Source organism: Aspergillus oryzae, chromosome 6 (assembly GCF_000184455.2).
Source record: "Aspergillus oryzae RIB40 DNA, chromosome 6".
In the NCBI taxonomy this organism is placed as follows: domain Eukaryota; kingdom Fungi; phylum Ascomycota; class Eurotiomycetes; order Eurotiales; family Aspergillaceae; genus Aspergillus; species Aspergillus oryzae.
The window spans coordinates 3,144,135-3,162,038 of record NC_036440.1 but is presented as its reverse complement, the minus strand read 5'-3'; the positions used below and the strand labels follow the sequence as shown (position 1 = coordinate 3,162,038).

Here is a 17,904-nt window from a genome sequence, read left to right as displayed (position 1 = left end):
CTTCTTGCTGCATCTTATTGCATGTTGGACCTGATCAGGATATTGCTCAGTTAGCCAAGGCAGCTCATCCCTACCTATGTGACCAATGAGGCACACATATACGATGCGGTGCAACACTATCCTGGTACAGAAGTGGGCTACCTGACTCGGTAACTGTTATCCACTTCTGGGTAAGGCAAATTACCTTGCTTGGCCAGATCGGAAGATGGTCAGGATCGTGCAGGGTGGGCGATGAGACGAGAATGGTTCGCGCGTCTGACCAGTTCATTAGGGTATGTAACACAGGCTAGGAAACTATCGTCGTGATTATTAACGAACAGTCAGATCTAGTCAAATTCGAAGTGTTCGACAACCTGACAACTCTGAAATGATTGTAAGCTGCTAGTCATTAGTTAATTGATATAGCACCGACATTTAATATACATAGCTTAGTAACAGGATTGTGCGTCCTTCATCCAGCAGAGAAGAACATTGCATTCAAATGGAACTACTCCCTGCTGAAGAAAATGTACTCTAGGAGTAATAGTTATTATTGATCCATGCTATAGAATTCTGCACAATCATCCAAGGATAGATAGACATGATCCTGAAGAACTAGGGAAAAGGACACAGAGGATATTCGACAATGGGTTCCCACAAATCAATCGGTCGAATGGTATACTGCCTTTCCTTGTTTGACTGTGGACAAAGAGAACCAAAAGCGGAAATATTTCCCCTAACCCCAGTAATTACAATGTTGGTCACAGAGCATTAGTAACCAGACTATGCACTTTCAGGTAGTCCGCGTCGTCTGGCAATCCGATGATGAAGTCTCTCGTTATACGAACGCTTTCTGGTGGTGTTTGGATTTCAAGGTCGAAGCAACGAACTAAAGTAGCAAACATCTGATATAGCTCGGAGTACGCTAGGCTGTGAAAGTCAGGTTAGTGTCAAACAACCATTTATAGCTGGGAGACTTACTTCATCCCCAGGCAGATTCTGGAGCCTTTTGAGAAGGGGACCAAGAATTTAGTCAGTCTTTCGCCCTTACTCGATGCTTCAAGCCATCGCTCCGGATTGAAGGAATCTGGGTTAGGGAAAAGGGTCGGGTCCATATGCATGAAGTAGACCGACTGGCTGACCGGTGTCTGAACGGCTCGTGTTAGATCGCAGCAATTCCATGGCGTCTAAATGGCTTACCCCTGGAGGAATGATATAGTCCTTATATGCCAATGGTGTTGGCGAAATCCGCGGCAATCGCATTGTTACACTATGCGCCATACGGAGAGACTCATTTATAACCGCGGTCTAGGACAGATGATATTAGTGTTTCCTGTCAGTGCTCGCGAGCTATCGTGCAAGACACATACAAGATACGGCAACGATTCCAGTTGAGTCAGAGAGACGTGGTCGGTCGAGTCCGGCATGACCGTCTCTATCTCTGCTCGTAATTTCTCCAAGCGCGGTTTATCTCGGTAGAGGTAGTAGGACCCAGTTGCTAACACTCTTGCTGTAGTCTCAGTACCTGCACCGAAAACAACCATCGCCTCATCCCGGACCCTTGCCACCGTCCTCTCCTCCGGTCGCACTGACTCGGCACAGAGGGCGTCGAAAATTGTTTTCCTCGAATTGGCATTCTTCTCGTGATCTTTTTCGAGAGAAGATCTTGCCATCTGCTCTATCATGCGTTTGGCTTCCCACAGTCCCTTTGAGCTCGGCTGCATCCATTCTACCAGCGCTGGCATGGTCTCCGCAACCATCGACACGACGAAGAAAAAACGAGCGAAGTGACATAGTAACCCCGCAGAAGCAACGGCGTCTCGAAACTCATTCTTCAGATTCTCTGTATCGAGAAATCCCAGACTCTCCCCGTACGCATAGTGGGAGATAACATCGGCCGTTAAGGCAGCGAACAAGTCGTCCAACGAGACCACGGTTCCTCTTTCGTGCACCTGTGTGAGTCGCTTGCATACCTTATCTACTTTATCCTGAACTATATAGTCCACGCCCATTACGGACCGCTTTGAGAAGAACGGGTTCACTAAGTCTCGGCGGTAGCGGTGACGATCATGTTCGACTGTGGCGGCGGTGGACAAGGGAGTAGCAAATGTTCTGACTATGTACGGATCTTTCGCTTGCCCTTTTGAGGTATAGATGGGGTCAAAGTAATAGGGATCCTTGATATGAATCTCACGAGGATTAATTCTCACGATGGGGCCTTTTTATCTCCTCATTAGCCATGTGTGAAAGAACTTCCGACGGTAGTACAGTACATACCATATTGATCGTGCATTCTCTGCATCTCCCAGATAAACTTTCCGCCTTTGACTACATCGTAGTAGAATTCATACAGGTGTGTCACGGCAGCTAGCTTTGGCCCAGGAAAGTTGCTGAGAGGGTGAAAGTAAAGACGATAGATGCTCCTGATGACGAGGTAGCTGACGGCAGTAAACAGCCCGATCCAAATCAAGGGTAGATTCATGGTGCTGCACCGTGGCTGGTGAACGGATTTTTCTGGTCCCAAGTACGGAGCTCAGGCATGAAAGACGACCAGCCCACCGCCCATATGTGACTTCTTAGAAGCAGGCATATGTCGTGCGGGGTTGGGGTATGTTCATCAGACATTTCACCTGACAGATTATCCCATCATTTCAATTGGCCCATGGCCAAGACGCTACGGCACTTCATGCATGGTTTCACCTTCTAGCTGCAATGCCTCCTCTCACCATTGGCCTGCCAGAGGAGCTACCTGGTCTTAGTACTATGTCCGGGGTGGTTGGTTTCCTGTTTTTTTTCTGCAACTCCATGTCAGTTTATCACATCGGATTATCTTAAGAAGCCGGGTGCGTGTTTTAGATTTCGGTTCGGTTCTATCGTCACCAGTACGCACCGATTGCAACTCGGAATTTTGGCCAATACAGGGCCTTGGAGAATTGTCATGAGATAGTCCATCTTATAGTGGCTTAGGGATTGGCCTGAATCAGCCACCCATTAATCGCCTAGAATAGTCTGGCTCATTGATCTTGAGGTCGTTGGTGCGTCGATGGGATCATGGCATCCACGTGACTGGTGATCGGCGCTAGTCCTGTTTAGACTACTTCCACTTCCGCCTGAGGCATCAAGTTGGACTATATTTAGGGGAGGTGAAATAAATCCTTTGCTCGCTCCGGAAATCACCGCCTTACCGTATACAATTGTGTATTGTAGTTTAGGTCCCTTGACAACATACCTTGTGTGCTTCCTGTAGATACTAGTTGTCCTGAGAGAAAACGGAATCGCTCGTTTAATTTCCTGCTAAGCAGTTCTCTCCAGAATTAACCTTTGGATATAACTGACATTGACAAACGTCACATGAGCGTGGTCCGTTAGCTACCAGTAGGAGATTTCGTGATCGCAGTAGTATTGGGCAGGTCATCAGAGCTGCTTTAAATTGACATCCTTCTTGCTCTATGTCGTTCAGCCATGCCCTTATCCAACAGCCTCATTAATTGGTCAGCCTTCGCGTGTCGGTACTGACTATACATGTTTCCTTAAGATGTAAGAGACCAGTGTTACTAGTCTTGATATCCTCCAGTGAATGGAAAAAAGACGGGAATGTGCATATCCACTGTGACCAGCTTGCTTTGTTTTATCTTACTGCTGTTGTCGTTCCAATCATACCAGGTGAACTGCCTCACTCTCTCCCACTTCTTTTGTCTCTTGTCCTCACTCATCCTTCGATCCTACCTATCTCTCTCTCTCTCTTCCTGACTATCTGGTCGTGGTCCTAAGCATCTCAGTTTCGTCCTCAGACAACCAACCTCACAAGCTACTCGTGTAGTGAACTCACTTTTCTTAATCATTTCACAAGAACGTTACCATGGGTCGCTGGGGTTGGCGTAAGTTTGTCATCACTACCGTAACCTTTCCCTACAGCTACAGTTTAACTGACTCATGCTCATCGCTAGGTCTTTTCGAAGGGGATCAGGATCTGGATGCCGCCTGTTGTCTGGCAGAGTCCCTGGGAATCCAGACTGACGACTGGGAACACTCAATGAGCTCGATGGTGCATCAGACCGATATGCTGGCCGACGAAGGGACACGCGCGTTCTACAGAACGGAGGAGTACAAACGTGAGCTGGAGAACGAGATCGTGCCCTACGTTCGCGCGAACTTCGACATCGACAACTTTGGCGACAGGTTTTTTCGCTGCTTCTTGTGCCAAGGAGAATGGCCAAACGTGCCTCCCTGCAAAATACAGAACTATCATCTTAGGCGCATTGATGATGAGGGCTGGGGCCAAGATCAGGGCTGAGGATCTCCAGCACCTGAGGGACCTGGTCCCGCAGATTCATTGCAGCTCACGATTTGCGTTGCCTTTGGGCGACGAAGGATTCCGTACTCCCGGTCGGGCTCAGTTTCTCGCGGCTCTAGACCATTACCAGGCTGGTGTCCCACGCAACTATCTGGAGCCAAGGCAAGACTTACTCTTTCGATATGGCTTGTGTGTATGGCATTGTGCGCTGATAGCATTGTCCCAGCTTCTTTCAGTGTGGCCAGGTTAGGAGTGATATCGGACATGGCCTGGTCCTGTGCACAAGATGCAGCGTTGCCTACTACTGCGACGGGGTAAGAGCATGCACGATCTCCCAATCTCTATTTGAGGCCCATTGCTGATCCTGCGTAGGAGTGCGAGCGCCACCATTGGCAGGAGCACAAAGCCAGTTGCGTCCGACCTGAGGAGCGCAGGTCGCGGAACGTGTAGATCAAATCTTTCCGCATTGATCGCTCTCCAAGTCTGCAGGCACACAACGGCATCCTAGCGATGATGTCGGTGGTTGCGCTGTGTCGCCTACGCGGTTTCTTTTATTTCTGCGGCTCCACTGAGTGTTTCCTTCTAGTAATACACGGGTAATCTAGCGTTTTATTGGGTGTATCGCCTAATTTCTAGCCTTTCATGGTCCTTCTGTCATATTGAAATAGTGGAATCCCCTTATTTAAAGACATTTGACTTCTAGTCTCAAACATCTAGTAAATCGTAGTAAGCTATGATCACCGAGTTTGCATCCCTCGTAGGCTCCAGAAGAAGTTGAGCTGAAACTGCTGCGCAATCCTTCTTTGCAAGAGGCCTAACCAAGGACAGATATTGGAATGAATCATAGGAGACTCTATAGTTTTATAATTCTATATAAAATTGGAAGATTGCATCTATCGCTTCTCCAAGCGCATATGCAACTTGCTTCAGGTGACATTGCTTTACCCAAGCAGAAGCCCTCAACAAGACTACTAGTACGGAGTAGTATCAGGCGAAAGGCTTATCACCTTTACCTACCCGGCAGAGTATACTAAATCACGTAGTTACCTGGATAGGGATCCTCCTCTCCCCTATAACCCCGGAGGTTGCCTGGCTTTCCAAGAGCTGTGTACGAGCTCATTTATATCCAGCGCACTAGATTCGTACAGCTCTCGGTAGCGACTTCAGTACTCCTGATGCCACTGGCTGAAAATTCCGTGCCCCACTGACTAACGTACCGCGGCAGCGTGCGGAAAGATCTTCAGTGGATACAAACAGGTCCTTTCTGCTAAACGATCATCGTCAGTATAAGCTCCAATCTACTTACAAAGTCTAAAGAAGGAGATGATATACGAACGCTTCCATTGGCCCCACAGTATTCTTCCCGCACGCGACCTCGGGATGGAGATCGCAGTCGAGTTAATACAAATTTTCGTAACTCCTAACTGTGACTGTGGCGTGAATATCTTTGCAGCCGCCGGGTTTGAGACCAGTTTTGTTTTAAGGTTACTATAAATATCTGAGCCAGATTTGGCTGCACATGAGAAGACACACACGTGCTTCAGAATTTGTAAGTATTAGATTGTTGTCATTTGAATAGGCATAACTGGCAAAAGTCCCAATAGACCCCTGTCTGGATTTCAGTGGAAGCATGAGAACCCAAAAACCTGCGGCAAAACCGTAACGCATACCTATGATCAATCTTCAAGGATGGAAGCGAGGATACGCATAGTAGTAGTGTTTACAAGATAAGGGGTAAGGTCTGGGGGACCGTGAACCATTTGACATTTCTATATAGCTTTGTGGGGTGGCAACTGACTTACGTATCCGATTGCGACTTAGTGGAACATATGGGAGGCCGTTGACAACCAAGGTACTAGTAGGAGAAAGCTACAGAGTCGGAGGAACCCCAAGTGAACTTGCGCAATAGATCACCTATGTAGGTGCTAAGGGGGCAACTACCTAACGGTTGTCCGCTGTCCTGCTTGGATAAGCTTTATCTGGAAGGGGTACGTGACATGGGATGCATGAACTCATTTTCCACACCTTATGCTTGCTCCACAATCTCAGTGGGTGAACTATCGGTCAGTAGTTTGTTGGTCTTCCCGGATACAGGAAGATTTCCACCGTGATCTGCGATGTATGTGAAGTGTGATATGATGCTTGACAAAAGCTAAACGGGTAGCCAAAAGACTGTCATATTGTATGCGCTGTGGTGGCAAGACATATGGAAAGTATACGGATTTCCCGAACAGTGACCATCTGGAGACTATTAACCATGTCAAGTCGTACTAGATCTGAAAAGCAACCTAGATATTTCTTTGCGATGGAGGTCCGTGTGCAGAACTCGAGTAGTTCAATCACGATTCTGCATCGGCTCCGTGACATATAAATATACAGATCTTGAAATATTTCTAATTAATATTACTCAATTATTTAAATACTATTCCAAAATATTATTTTTATTTCTATTATCATTTTTTTCTATCTCTCCAATAACTATCCAAGGATATTTAATATATCTAGGTTCTGCCACTAACCGCTGAGTCAGCGCAGTTCGGGTCTCTGTCAAGCTTAATTTCTAGTACCAATGAACATCGGGTGACACTTCCCTATCTATTGTCACAGATTGCATGATGGCTCCGCACGATGACTGTGCTGTATACCCTGCCTGCTGTGCATAGACAACTCGGTGGTCGACCAGCGGTGCAGAATACTATATCCGTTGTCTTTTCAATAGTATATTGTAGCCCCCTTTTATTACTAGTCAAGAAAGAGAAGAGAATTTCTTTGGCTATAAAGTCAGCGTGTTATTGATAGCAGAGAAAGGCAAGAATCAGTCTTCTGTTTACGGTATCTACTACCTATCTATTTACCTCCGTACCGCTACCTAGTTGACAGATCCTCTACCCTGAATAGTAGATATTACCTTGACACAGTTACACTGTTGCAGAGATATATAGATATCTACCGGTCCTGTCTATAGGCCCTAGGTAACCGTGTGACCAGATACACAATAAAAATAATCTCTGTATGTAAACAGACATAGGACAGCCAAGAGTCCCACCTTTAAGAAGGCAATTTAATTCTTCACCTTTTCCTACAAAGTTCATTCCTGATATATATAGTGGCCCGAGGCATGTAGTTATTGGAGATTTAAGTACTAGTCGCAAACCAGTTATAATGGATTATACTGGTTTTACCTTAGATAATTATTGATATAAAATAGTTAAGTAAATTATATACTAATATTTAAATATTATAATATATAAACAGTTTCTTGGGTATTATGATTATGGGATATCAAGTGGCGAAGCAGGGACCGGAGAAAAGAGGGATAAACAACACGTAGTGCATGTTCTCCGATTGTAAAAGACTAAAAGTATGTGCGCCTCACCCACAACACCATAAGCCAAGAAACAAAAACAAGTACATCTACTTGTAGAACTTTCTAACGTAGTTTGCATTGAAATTCTAGTGTCCTCAAATGTACAGTTCAATGATTAGCTACCAGTCAATCAAGCACCACCCAGCTTATAACGAAAAGAATGGGAGCTAATAATGAATTAGACACCACCTCGACCCCTTTGATAGCGCTAGCTTACTTCAAGCCTAATCGTTCTACTACATGCTTTTCGTTCAGCAAAGTCACTTAGTTACTAACCTGGCAGTTGAGAAAAGCCGCTATAGTCCATATTAGAAATGATTCTTTTGCAAAGGATGTGCATAACTTATACTTAGCGAAGAAAGCATAGCTCTCCGCATTCTCCAACGCGGAGCCCGATGATAGCTGATACACAGTGTCATAGCCATAGGTCTCAGGATCAAAGACGCCCTTGGTGTGGGCTAGCTCGTGCAAGCTGGAGGTAGCCTGATCCCGAATACTGTAGGAGTGAGGAGTCCGACCAGGCGGGAAATTTAGTAAAGTAGGCTGGGCAAGTCCAGATACGCCTCGTAGTTTCATCAGTGTCGCCGTAGGGAGCTATAATGAAAGCATGGGTATCAGGACAGTCGATACCTGCCGGGGTATAGTAATAGATCACGACATCGTTGTTTCTGATCTAGGCCTCGGTAGCAACTTTATCCAGAGCACCAAGGACGCGGTTCTTGGACTGCTGTTCGGTGGCCTTGGAAAAGGTCTGGAAAAGTTTATCATAGTCGGATTCTGAGCGAATCAGATCCGCACCTGATTGTGCTATCTTGGCGGCCTTGGCAACTGCGTTGTCGATCGCCTGCTTTCTATCTGTGGTGCAACTTTAGAGGGTAGCGCGCGCGTCGAGAGGGCTGGCGACGGTGGCAACGCTGCCTGCAAGAAGGGGAACAGCGACGAAACCATTGAAGCGCATTTTGTGGTGCTTAGAATGCAAGAAAGACTGAGGAAACTGGGAAGCTTGAAGTGCATACTAGAGTATATACTAAAGATAAACTAGATGATAACTATCAATGCACCAAGGGCTTGGAAAAAGCGCATAGGAGACAGAAAGAAAGAGGTTGATGTAACAGAAAACTACCCACTCAGGGCTAAAAGCGGATCTAAAATATTTGTCGATAACGGCCTGACAGGCTGTAGTCCCTAACAGACTCCTTTCTAAAATTTTATTGCATTTCATCAATCTGCGTTTAGACTGTTGTGCTGGCTCCTCCAATGTTTCACTATTCGAGTGTCGATCATCTGCCAGTCGAAGTCGCTGGAAGGCGCCAACATCTGCTACAGACCCACTCGCTCCATAACCAACTACTATATCGCTACGGAGTACTGGAGGCCGACTGTTCAGACGGCTGAAGGGACGATCTATCGCTTACTCGGTACAGAAAGGGCAAATGAATGCAGATGCCTATAGCTAGTCTTATTGTGCCCTCATGTACCGCATGCTGCGCCCGCGTAGCCAAGATTCCCTTGGCTAGTGAACCACGGCATCCTTATGAATAAGACTCCACGTGGTGGCTAAAGGTGAATAAGGTGGAAAGTCTAGTAGCTTGTTTAATAAGCGGCAAATGCTGCGCCATAGGATAAACTAGATGAACTATTCAAGGTTTTGTTTTATCTAACCTGCAGCCGCTAGTGTCTCCCGGTGGAGTCCTTGAGAGGCTATGTTCTAGAATAGTCCTTTACCAAAAACCCTCCCTCGAAACTCGAATTATAGTTGAGTATAGGCAGCATCATTCTCGAGTTAATGAGTTCAATTGCGTTTCCTTTTCTTCCTGCCACTCACTTAATTTGTCACTATAAATGGAAAACAAAATATAGTTAATGTCTCAAGTAACTAAGGTGCCTTGTCCCGCGGAATACTGCCCCTAGCCAGGAGGCCTTCCAACTTAGCGGAGTCCATCCGATACTATGCAACCCTGTAGACTTAGTTAACTAGTGATTAGCATACATTCTTTAAATACCTTCAGATATTATGAGAAAGATTAGGTATCAGAGGCGAAATTAAGCGCAGAAAAGGTAATCACCTATACTACAGGAAGGTACCTACTTTACAAAATTTGATCCAAGTTTTTACACAATTAGCAATACCATCAGCATTAATGTTCACCGTCCTTCATGCTCACTCTCCTTCTCTGCTCGGCCATGCTCGGTCCTGTTTATCAACGCTTACCATCTTAGGCTCACGTTGATCATTAATAGTTCTAGACAAATAGTCCTGGCAGCTACGTGCCCCAAGGGACAAAAATGCTACTTAGTATAAGTCGGCTAAAACCAAGCTTTCATGTGCCAGCTTTTATTGATCTCTAAATGATCAGGAGTTTCCTCCCAGTTACTGAGACAGAAGGATGTAGATAAGCTCTGGCTAATAACAATTTGGAATTTTAGATAAATCTATATGACATGGCTGCAAACCGCTACTAAATTAGAAGTATCACAAATCAGTATCTGCTTGAAACATGAATACGTAGCTAGCCCTTTCGTTTTACCTCGTGGTACTGCGATTTCCAGTCCTACCGAAACGCAGGGGTTAGTTGGGTACAACCTCTATTCATATAAGTGAGGGGTATCAAAACAAGTGGTAGTTTTACCAGCCGGTCATCGGCCTACGTTTCTAAATTGAGAAAATGGGCGCTCAAGCTTTCTGGCAGATTTTAGCGGGTTATGGCAGTTTTAGGTGTCCACGATATATAGTTTGCTTTTTGCCTAGTGGGCAGAGTAAATAACTAATTCCTTATTTCTAGTGGCAGTTGGCTCATTTATGGTCACCGGGCTGTTCCCTCTATGCAACGAAGCATAGCTTTCCTACAACAAATTTCAAGAGTATCTTAAAAGTATTCGTAGTGTGTCTATTTTCAAGCCTGGAAGACTATGCAGCCATGTCCAACTTTTACATACTTGAACTCTGTGGTATATTAAGGTGGAGAGGATTGAAGCCATCATTGATTCCCAAGTCACTGATAAATTTCGAGATATGTCATCCAAATTCGGGTGAGACTTTATCAGACACTGGATTCTTAAGGGATCCAATTGAAGGCAATTCAATAACATGCACTAAAGCTAGTATATAATTGACCGCTGAGTCAGCATGCTGCGGAATTTATACCCTCCGTGATAGATTGCCTGTTTAGTATTGGACAGCTTCCATGAGGATGGCAGTTTCGCGATCTTGACGGAAGCGGAAAATGTTTAACCTTGCAATAAGCCGGAGGACACCGACCTGAGACATTGCCCACTTCAGCGGGCGTGTTGATTAACGGCTTATTGAGAATGGACATGTTTCATGTGGATGGAAGTTACAGGAATCCCACAGCGTAGGATATATTTCTGCTGGAGAGGATATAAAAGTCTCTTCCTCTACACCCTGATTATGTTAGTAACTCATCTGACTATTCTTTAACTATAATTTGAAGTACCACAGCCATGTACTACCTAAAGATTATATTTGCTGCTTTGACAGTGACGACTGCGATTGCTCACCCTGGCCCTGATCAGCCTGTGCCTCATGCCGAAATCCAACGGCGTAATGAGCTAGCCAAGAAATGTGCCAGCCAAGCTGCAAATTTCAATCAACGCCGCATTTCGAAGAGAGCATTACAGAAGCGCTGGGAGGGATCGGGTCACAATGTGACATATGAGATCACTACAGGTGCCCCTTACTACGAGACTATCCAGAACGATACCTGCGTCCTCTCTCCCGAGGTAACCCGTGGTCCCTATGTGTGGCCGCGTTCGCAGACTCTACGTCAAGACATGTCGGAGGACCAACCAGGCGTGCCATTGTGGCTTGACGTAGGAGTACTCGATATGGCGACATGCGAACCCCTGCCGAACGTCCTTCTCGACTTCTGGCATTGTAACGCAACTGGCTCTTATTCCTCGTTCACGCATCTTTCACCAAATATCGAGTTCAGAGAGCTTCTAACTGAAAAGAATCTCACTGACTATGCAATTGGCGTCACCGATCTTCATACAGATGATACCACCTTCTTGCGTGGAATGTGGCCCACTGATGAGAATGGAGTTATGGAGATAAAGACTATCTTTCCCGGTAAGTACGAGACAAGGCACGATTGAGCATCTAGAACTAATTCATGTGCACTGTAGGGTTCTACGTACAGCGTACTATTCATATACACGTTCAGGCGCATACTGACTGGAGGGTCCGAGAAAATGGCACGATCATTTCCAGCAATACTATTAGCACTGGACAACTCTACTTTGATGAAGCGGTTTCGCAGAAGATTATGGGCTTGGAGCCTTATGTGTTTCACACGGAAATTGATCGTATCACCAATGCGCAAGATGCCATTTATCAGAATGGTACCAAAGGAGGGTTCAATCCCGTTGTATCGATCGTTCCTGCAGATGGTAAAGATATTTCCAAGGGGATGATTGGATACATCACCATGGGCGTCGACACGGCCGCGATTGAGACATTTGAGTATGATCATTAGTCTGTACTTTGTGTGCAGATGCTGGGGAAGAATGGAAAGTGGAGAGAGGTACCTCGAACTAGTTGCGCCACATGGAAAGACTTTCTCTACCTCATGCATTTATTTTAGTGGATATAACTATGGAACGACTAAATTGACATTCTAGCAACTTGGAATATCGCATTAGTCAGCCGCCGCCATGACCATATTCAACTTTTACTGTTTCTATCGCGAGTCTTGGGATACATTTCAATTTGACACTCATTTATTACTTAGGTTGTGGCGGATAAGAATCTAGACATTCATACATTGATTTCTTGGGTCACAGAATTAACAATTCATTTGGCTCTCTCTAGTTAGAGCTAGACTAGACCATCCGAGGATATCAGATAGCAAATGGTTAGGCGTCGAAATGGTCCGACTCAGGTTATAAAGGTCAAAGCCTAGAACCTGAACTTGAGGTTCTCAAGTAGACTTGCAAATGGGGAGGAGAGGTTCCACCCGTGGTTAAGCCTAAGTTTTAATAATTTACCGCACGTAACTCTCAGGCAACCAGGCACCAAACTAAGTCTGAATAAGGAGATGGGGCATTAGGACCAATTTCTACCCTAAAAGCCCCAATATACCGGGACGACAGGAAACTACCTAGAGGCAAAGGAAGCCCTAGTCAGAGAAGTCTTATTTCCTAGAGCTCCTTCATAGAAAACTATAGGACTAATTCCCCTAGGAAATATGCAATCAGAAGTCAACTGTATTATGGCCCAAAAGGCCTTATTAAGTCAGGCAGCTCAGAAAGCCCGGGTATAGACCGGCTTAATTTCCTGGCGCTACGTCTACTATGGGGATGAGATACCACATAGATAATGGCTTTAGTACGTCAATGCTTTAGGCTAGGCGCAGATCCACAGGCATGGAAAATGGCAAAGAGCATCTTACTACGCAAGCCTAATAGAGGTGATTAATTCACCTTGATGGAGAATATTATGCATCCGGTTAGGGTACTCTAGTTTGAAAGTATGGGGCCTCGCAATCTGACCGAAAGTGATAGTGGATGGATTCCTTTGGATTCACAATCATCTTTGTCGTTGAGCCCATTTAGTCCTGCAGTCTATTTCGTTTCGCCACCCTTGAGAAACTAGCCAAACGCAGAATGAAAATGAACACAACCTGGAACATAAATTTAAGCCTCACCAGCTTGTGTAAGCAATGGAAGTGGATCTCAGGGTTAATGGACACCTTGCACTAGCGTTATATAGGGCTTAGTTGAGATTACTGAGGTGGGACTTATCATGGGTCTTAAACCTTGTGAATTTCCTATTTCAATCACATCGCGAGCTCCCCCTTTACTTTGGTGAGGAGGCTAGTTTAAAAGAGAAACATCCAAAGATACAATGGTGGGTCAAAAGTCTCGCAACACTTGGCAGAACGTGTGCGCGTCAAAAAACAACAATTATTTCAGACACCTACCACACCATAAAAATGAGGTCTTTTGGAACCGAGATTGGTGAAACTTGAAGGCCTAGATCTGAATTATTTACTGCGCAATGCGCTGCTTTGCTTAAAAGCCTAGATGCAGGACACAATATTACTAAACTTACCCGGAGTTTTAATGTTGTGTGTTTTACTATCTACTGGACACAATATCGCTTTCAAAACCAGAATAGTCTAGAATCAGGTGCTCGGTTTGGTAGGCCTGAAAAGCTCAGCTGTGTAGATAAACGCTAGATATTTTAAATGGTTTGCCGGAAATCTAGAATTAGCTATACTGTGCTGATTACTGGGAGCCTTTATAATGTCTCTAAATTGACTGTACAACAAATTCCGCGCAAATATTATATTAAAACGTAGAAAAGGAAAAGGAAAATTGCTTTAGATACCGATTCAGCTAAAAAAAATTATTATAAATTTGTGTGTACGTGGCTGTATTTTAATAATTCAAACAATATTATATTTTCGGACGAATTCTTAGTCCAGCGGAACTCAGTAATTCTATTTAATAGATATTCTGTTTTTTGAATAAAATTCATAGGTTTGATCTAGAATATTATAAAAAAGATATTTCGCTTATAATCTGGATAATTCTGGATCTCTATATGGTATGGTGGTCGGTCAAAACTAGCGGTTTAGAACAGAATAAATTATCTTAATATAGAGGCTATTCAATGAATTTTTATATTATCTGCCTAGAAAAGCCTTCTATCAGTCTAAAAGTCGGGAATGAGATTTCAGCAAAATCATACTACAATCTATATATTTAGGCAGGTGTAATTGTGGGTTGAAAGGTATAGTATATAGATTCTAGAATGGCTGCTCTACTTGCCTGATTTAAATTCTATTGAAAATCTTTGGTATTTGTTTAAAAAGAAGCTAAAGGAGCTCTATCCTGAGCTCTTTCAAAATGGGGTATCAGAAATAGATATAGAGCGTTTTAGGCAGTCTATTCAGACAGTGTGGGATAGTCTTGATTAGGAGATTATAAATCGCCTAGTTCTGTCCTGGCCGCGCAGACTTCGAGCTGTATATAAAGCGCGTGGATGGTATACTAAATATTGAGCTGAAGAATCTATAGAATTTGTTGAGATATTGAGGTTTGAAAACGGCGCCTCGCAGGCCGAAATCGGGGTGTCGCAATACTTTTGACCTAGTAGTTTATTAAATGGGTCAATCTCGAGTTCGAATCGGCTTATCGATGGCCGATAGGTCTAGGGAACACATTGTTATTTCGCTTGCGCCGCTGGTTCGTAGTACATGAATATGTCTAAACACGAACTAGCCTGACGGCACTGAATATATAGTTTTCCTCTCTGAATGATGGATTCTAATATAATTCGTCGGATTCAAACAAACAGCGTCCACTATACGAACTACCTAGGACGAGATGTTGGCTAGCTAAGATTCAGTTAGCGAAGCAGAACCCGACCATTATCTGGAAAGCCAAATTGACTTATGGTTTATTTAATAGTGTCCCATTAGTGCGGCCCAGGCTACATTAGAGCCTCAGCACATGGCCTTGCGTACCGTTTTGGCCCGTCGTCTAGCAGCCGCAGCCAGGGAAAGCGGGGCCGTACCTTAGTAATGGATGACAAGTGCGGGAATTAGGTTCCAGAGAATGATGAGACGTGGGACAGGAACTGCGTTAGTTACCGTTCGGTGGATAATATCGGCACCTGGTGGACGCTTTCCGGGTATGTTGAGGAGTTAGTGGGAGCAAATACGAGATTCACCCATAATCACTGAGGCGGTTCAACAAACTGGACGATACGTGGCAAAGGTAGGCGCTTTCACAGTATCATTTTTCGCCAACGAATTAACCTGCCTAATGCCAATCACAAGAAGGGAAGAGCGCACATACAGGTGGCGAACGCCCCGTCTGACTTATACCCTGATGTAGTGATATACAGATAGTGGACATGGTCACTTCCAAAAAGGATTAATCTCTCATGAAGACACTCCTACACCTGGCCGATCTTGTAGCTCGTAACCCACTGGACGCCAGAACATGAAGCAAAAACGGGGAAAGGTTAACTATTATCCTAGTGTAGCACTCGAGCCTCGTTGCTTCAAGACTACATCGATTATTGTTGATATAGTTCGTACGAAACACGGCATGAGAGGTAACTCCCTGTGGCTGCATTCCAGTGCTTTTAATAGCGCTACATCTTCGGACATCACCACCGTAAGTAGTAGGCTGTATGGATAGCCAGTCTGTGTTGTCTGTCTCCGGCTTTGCCTAGCAATCAGAATTGGGCCTTGCCGGATATTCCTCATTCGCCGGCTAAATCGCATGATAAATTACGGGTGGCTTATATTGATCTTCGTCTTATACTTGGGTTCTCTCTGACGTGGGGCCTGGGTTTAGAAAAATGTAGCGTCTACGGAAGTAATATTCTCTAATCCTTCATTACCGTTTTCTCGTTTAGAATAACGTATTTTCGAACTTTCTAATTAATGATATTCTTCCTCTAAGAAAACTTTGTCTAAGCATCCAATTACAGAGAAGCCCTCGACTCGCTTACCAGACGGCATTGGACAATGGGTGTTCAAGTCTACATCACGTGTCTGGTTGATCGTATCTAAATTTTTATTGCAGAAAGTATTGCAACCAGATAGTATGCTTGTAGAAATTCATGGTGATAAGTACAAAGGCCCTTTTTCTATTGCGCCTTCATCTTGCTTTGTTTATCTACAGGGTCCATGATGACAAAGGATCTCCAACCAGCAAGCAGTAGTAAAAGAGATTAGTAGGACGGGCAGATCTTCTAATAGCATAATTTAAAACACTAGTGAGTATTACATATATAACGCAACTAGACACAGTCTTATGTTTCAAGACCAGTATAAGACATCAACTCTTCGCATTCTGAAATCCCTGCCGTTACTCTATTTACCTGCTTATAACCTCCATTGTGTCAATATTGTCTAATTAAATGACACTGTATGATCGGTGGCCTGTTTGAAGCCTCCAATATCTTCCATTTAGATTCACAGGCTCTCATCTTTTTTTTTTCTTTACTTTTTCCTCAGTCATCGTCCTGTACGTTATGATTACTCAAGGCCGTGAAGAGGTCAGAAAAGGGAATGCAAAAATTGCTTTCAATGTGTGGGAAGAGAAGAAAAGCCTCATTATTAAACTCTACAGAGAGGAAGGTTGGCCGTTGAAGCAGGTTATCAAGATGACCTGCTCACATAACTTCAGTCCAAGGTAACGTACCAGACGGAGACCCGGCCTACTATTCTATGCGACTAACAGGTGCCCACCCTCAGTGAAAGTCAGCTACGGAGCCGACTGAAAAGATGGCGAGTCACCAAGTCAACTCGTCTTAAAGCTCGAGACAAATGTGATAAGAAGAACCGGGGAGTAAACGTCAATGGAGTTGATTTGAAGACAAGCTTTTTGGGACGCATGCCCACAATGTCAAGGCAATCCATAGGACAGAGCGGACACATAGTTACCCGAGTCACGGGGCCTACAACAAGAGCAAACAGTCCATATGAGCTCTACTACTACGGGGATGCAAGAATACCGTCCCCAGATGGGTCAAGTGAATTGTATAACATTCCCGGTTGGTACTTATCCAAGTAAGCGGCCTACAAGTCCACATATAGCCTGCAATTCTAACTGCATATCATCTTACAATATTCCGAACAAAAGCACAAACCGCAAAATTCAATATTCAACTGACTTTTGCTTTCTTTCTAGCTACCCAGGCTTTCACACCAATTATTACCTTCCAACGGCAGAGCAGTATGAAACAGAGATACAGCCGACCCAAACCTCTAAAATACCGGGGCATGCACTAGAATGAAGAGCAGATTGCTTCTCCACGCTTTTCTATGCCATAGTGACCCCCCAGGAGCTTCATCAACCAGCCCGGTTTGACACAACTGTAGCCTCGTGGGCCGAGTCCTATCCCGACTCCCAAATAATTTTCACACTCCGTCACTTGCATTGTATCCCACAGGAAGTACTGTCTTTGGATGACGGGTGCGCCTTTACAAATATACAAGCATTACGGTATGCTTTTTTTCATTTTCGTCTTCATTGGGGATCCTGTATTTTATGTTTGTTCGTGTAGCCGCCTATCTTGAACAATGTGATATACCTCAGCGTTTCACCATAGTCACTTCATCTTACGGACGGTACGTGGCTATTTATAAACCAAGCCAGACGTAGGATTCTCTTTAGAGAGATCTATCCAGTGCGGAACTCTCCAACATGCCATTCTGTACATCTGTATGTTATAGAAAAAGGATCTGAGGACCAGATTGGCGGGAAACTACAGCTTTTA

General features: G+C 44.5%; 4 protein-coding genes across 4 annotated transcripts; 3 read left to right on the top strand and 1 right to left on the bottom strand.

Moving 5' to 3' along the window:
- Nucleotides 1-740: 740 nt before the first annotated feature.
- On the bottom strand, nt 741-2,461 carry AO090038000197 (cytochrome P450; the record flags this gene model as incomplete). The annotated part of the gene is made up of 5 exons (XM_023238401.1): nt 741-909; nt 961-1,066; nt 1,122-1,287; nt 1,350-2,168; nt 2,240-2,461. The coding sequence occupies 5 exons, from the start codon at nt 2,459-2,461 to the stop codon at nt 741-743; spliced, it is 1,482 nt and encodes a 493-aa protein (XP_023093034.1).
- Nucleotides 2,462-3,838: 1,377 nt separating this feature from the next.
- AO090038000199 (uncharacterized protein) lies at nt 3,839-4,273 on the top strand (the record flags this gene model as incomplete). The annotated part of the gene is made up of 2 exons (XM_023238400.1): nt 3,839-3,857; nt 3,927-4,273. 2 exons carry the CDS (start codon nt 3,839-3,841, stop codon nt 4,271-4,273), a joined length of 366 nt encoding a protein of 121 aa, XP_023093035.1.
- Nucleotides 4,274-11,102: 6,829 nt separating this feature from the next.
- On the top strand, nt 11,103-12,136 carry AO090038000201 (uncharacterized protein; the record flags this gene model as incomplete). The annotated part of the gene is made up of 2 exons (XM_023238399.1): nt 11,103-11,730; nt 11,910-12,136. The coding sequence occupies 2 exons, from the start codon at nt 11,103-11,105 to the stop codon at nt 12,134-12,136; spliced, it is 855 nt and encodes a 284-aa protein (XP_023093036.1).
- Nucleotides 12,137-13,506: 1,370 nt separating this feature from the next.
- Nucleotides 13,507-14,584, top strand: AO090038000202 (uncharacterized protein; the record flags this gene model as incomplete). Its single annotated transcript, XM_023238398.1, is given in 6 exon segments — nt 13,507-13,544; nt 13,633-13,797; nt 13,870-13,959; nt 13,969-14,122; nt 14,327-14,377; nt 14,411-14,584. Coding segments are annotated over 6 exon segments (672 nt in total).
- Nucleotides 14,585-17,904: the final 3,320 nt, after the last annotated feature.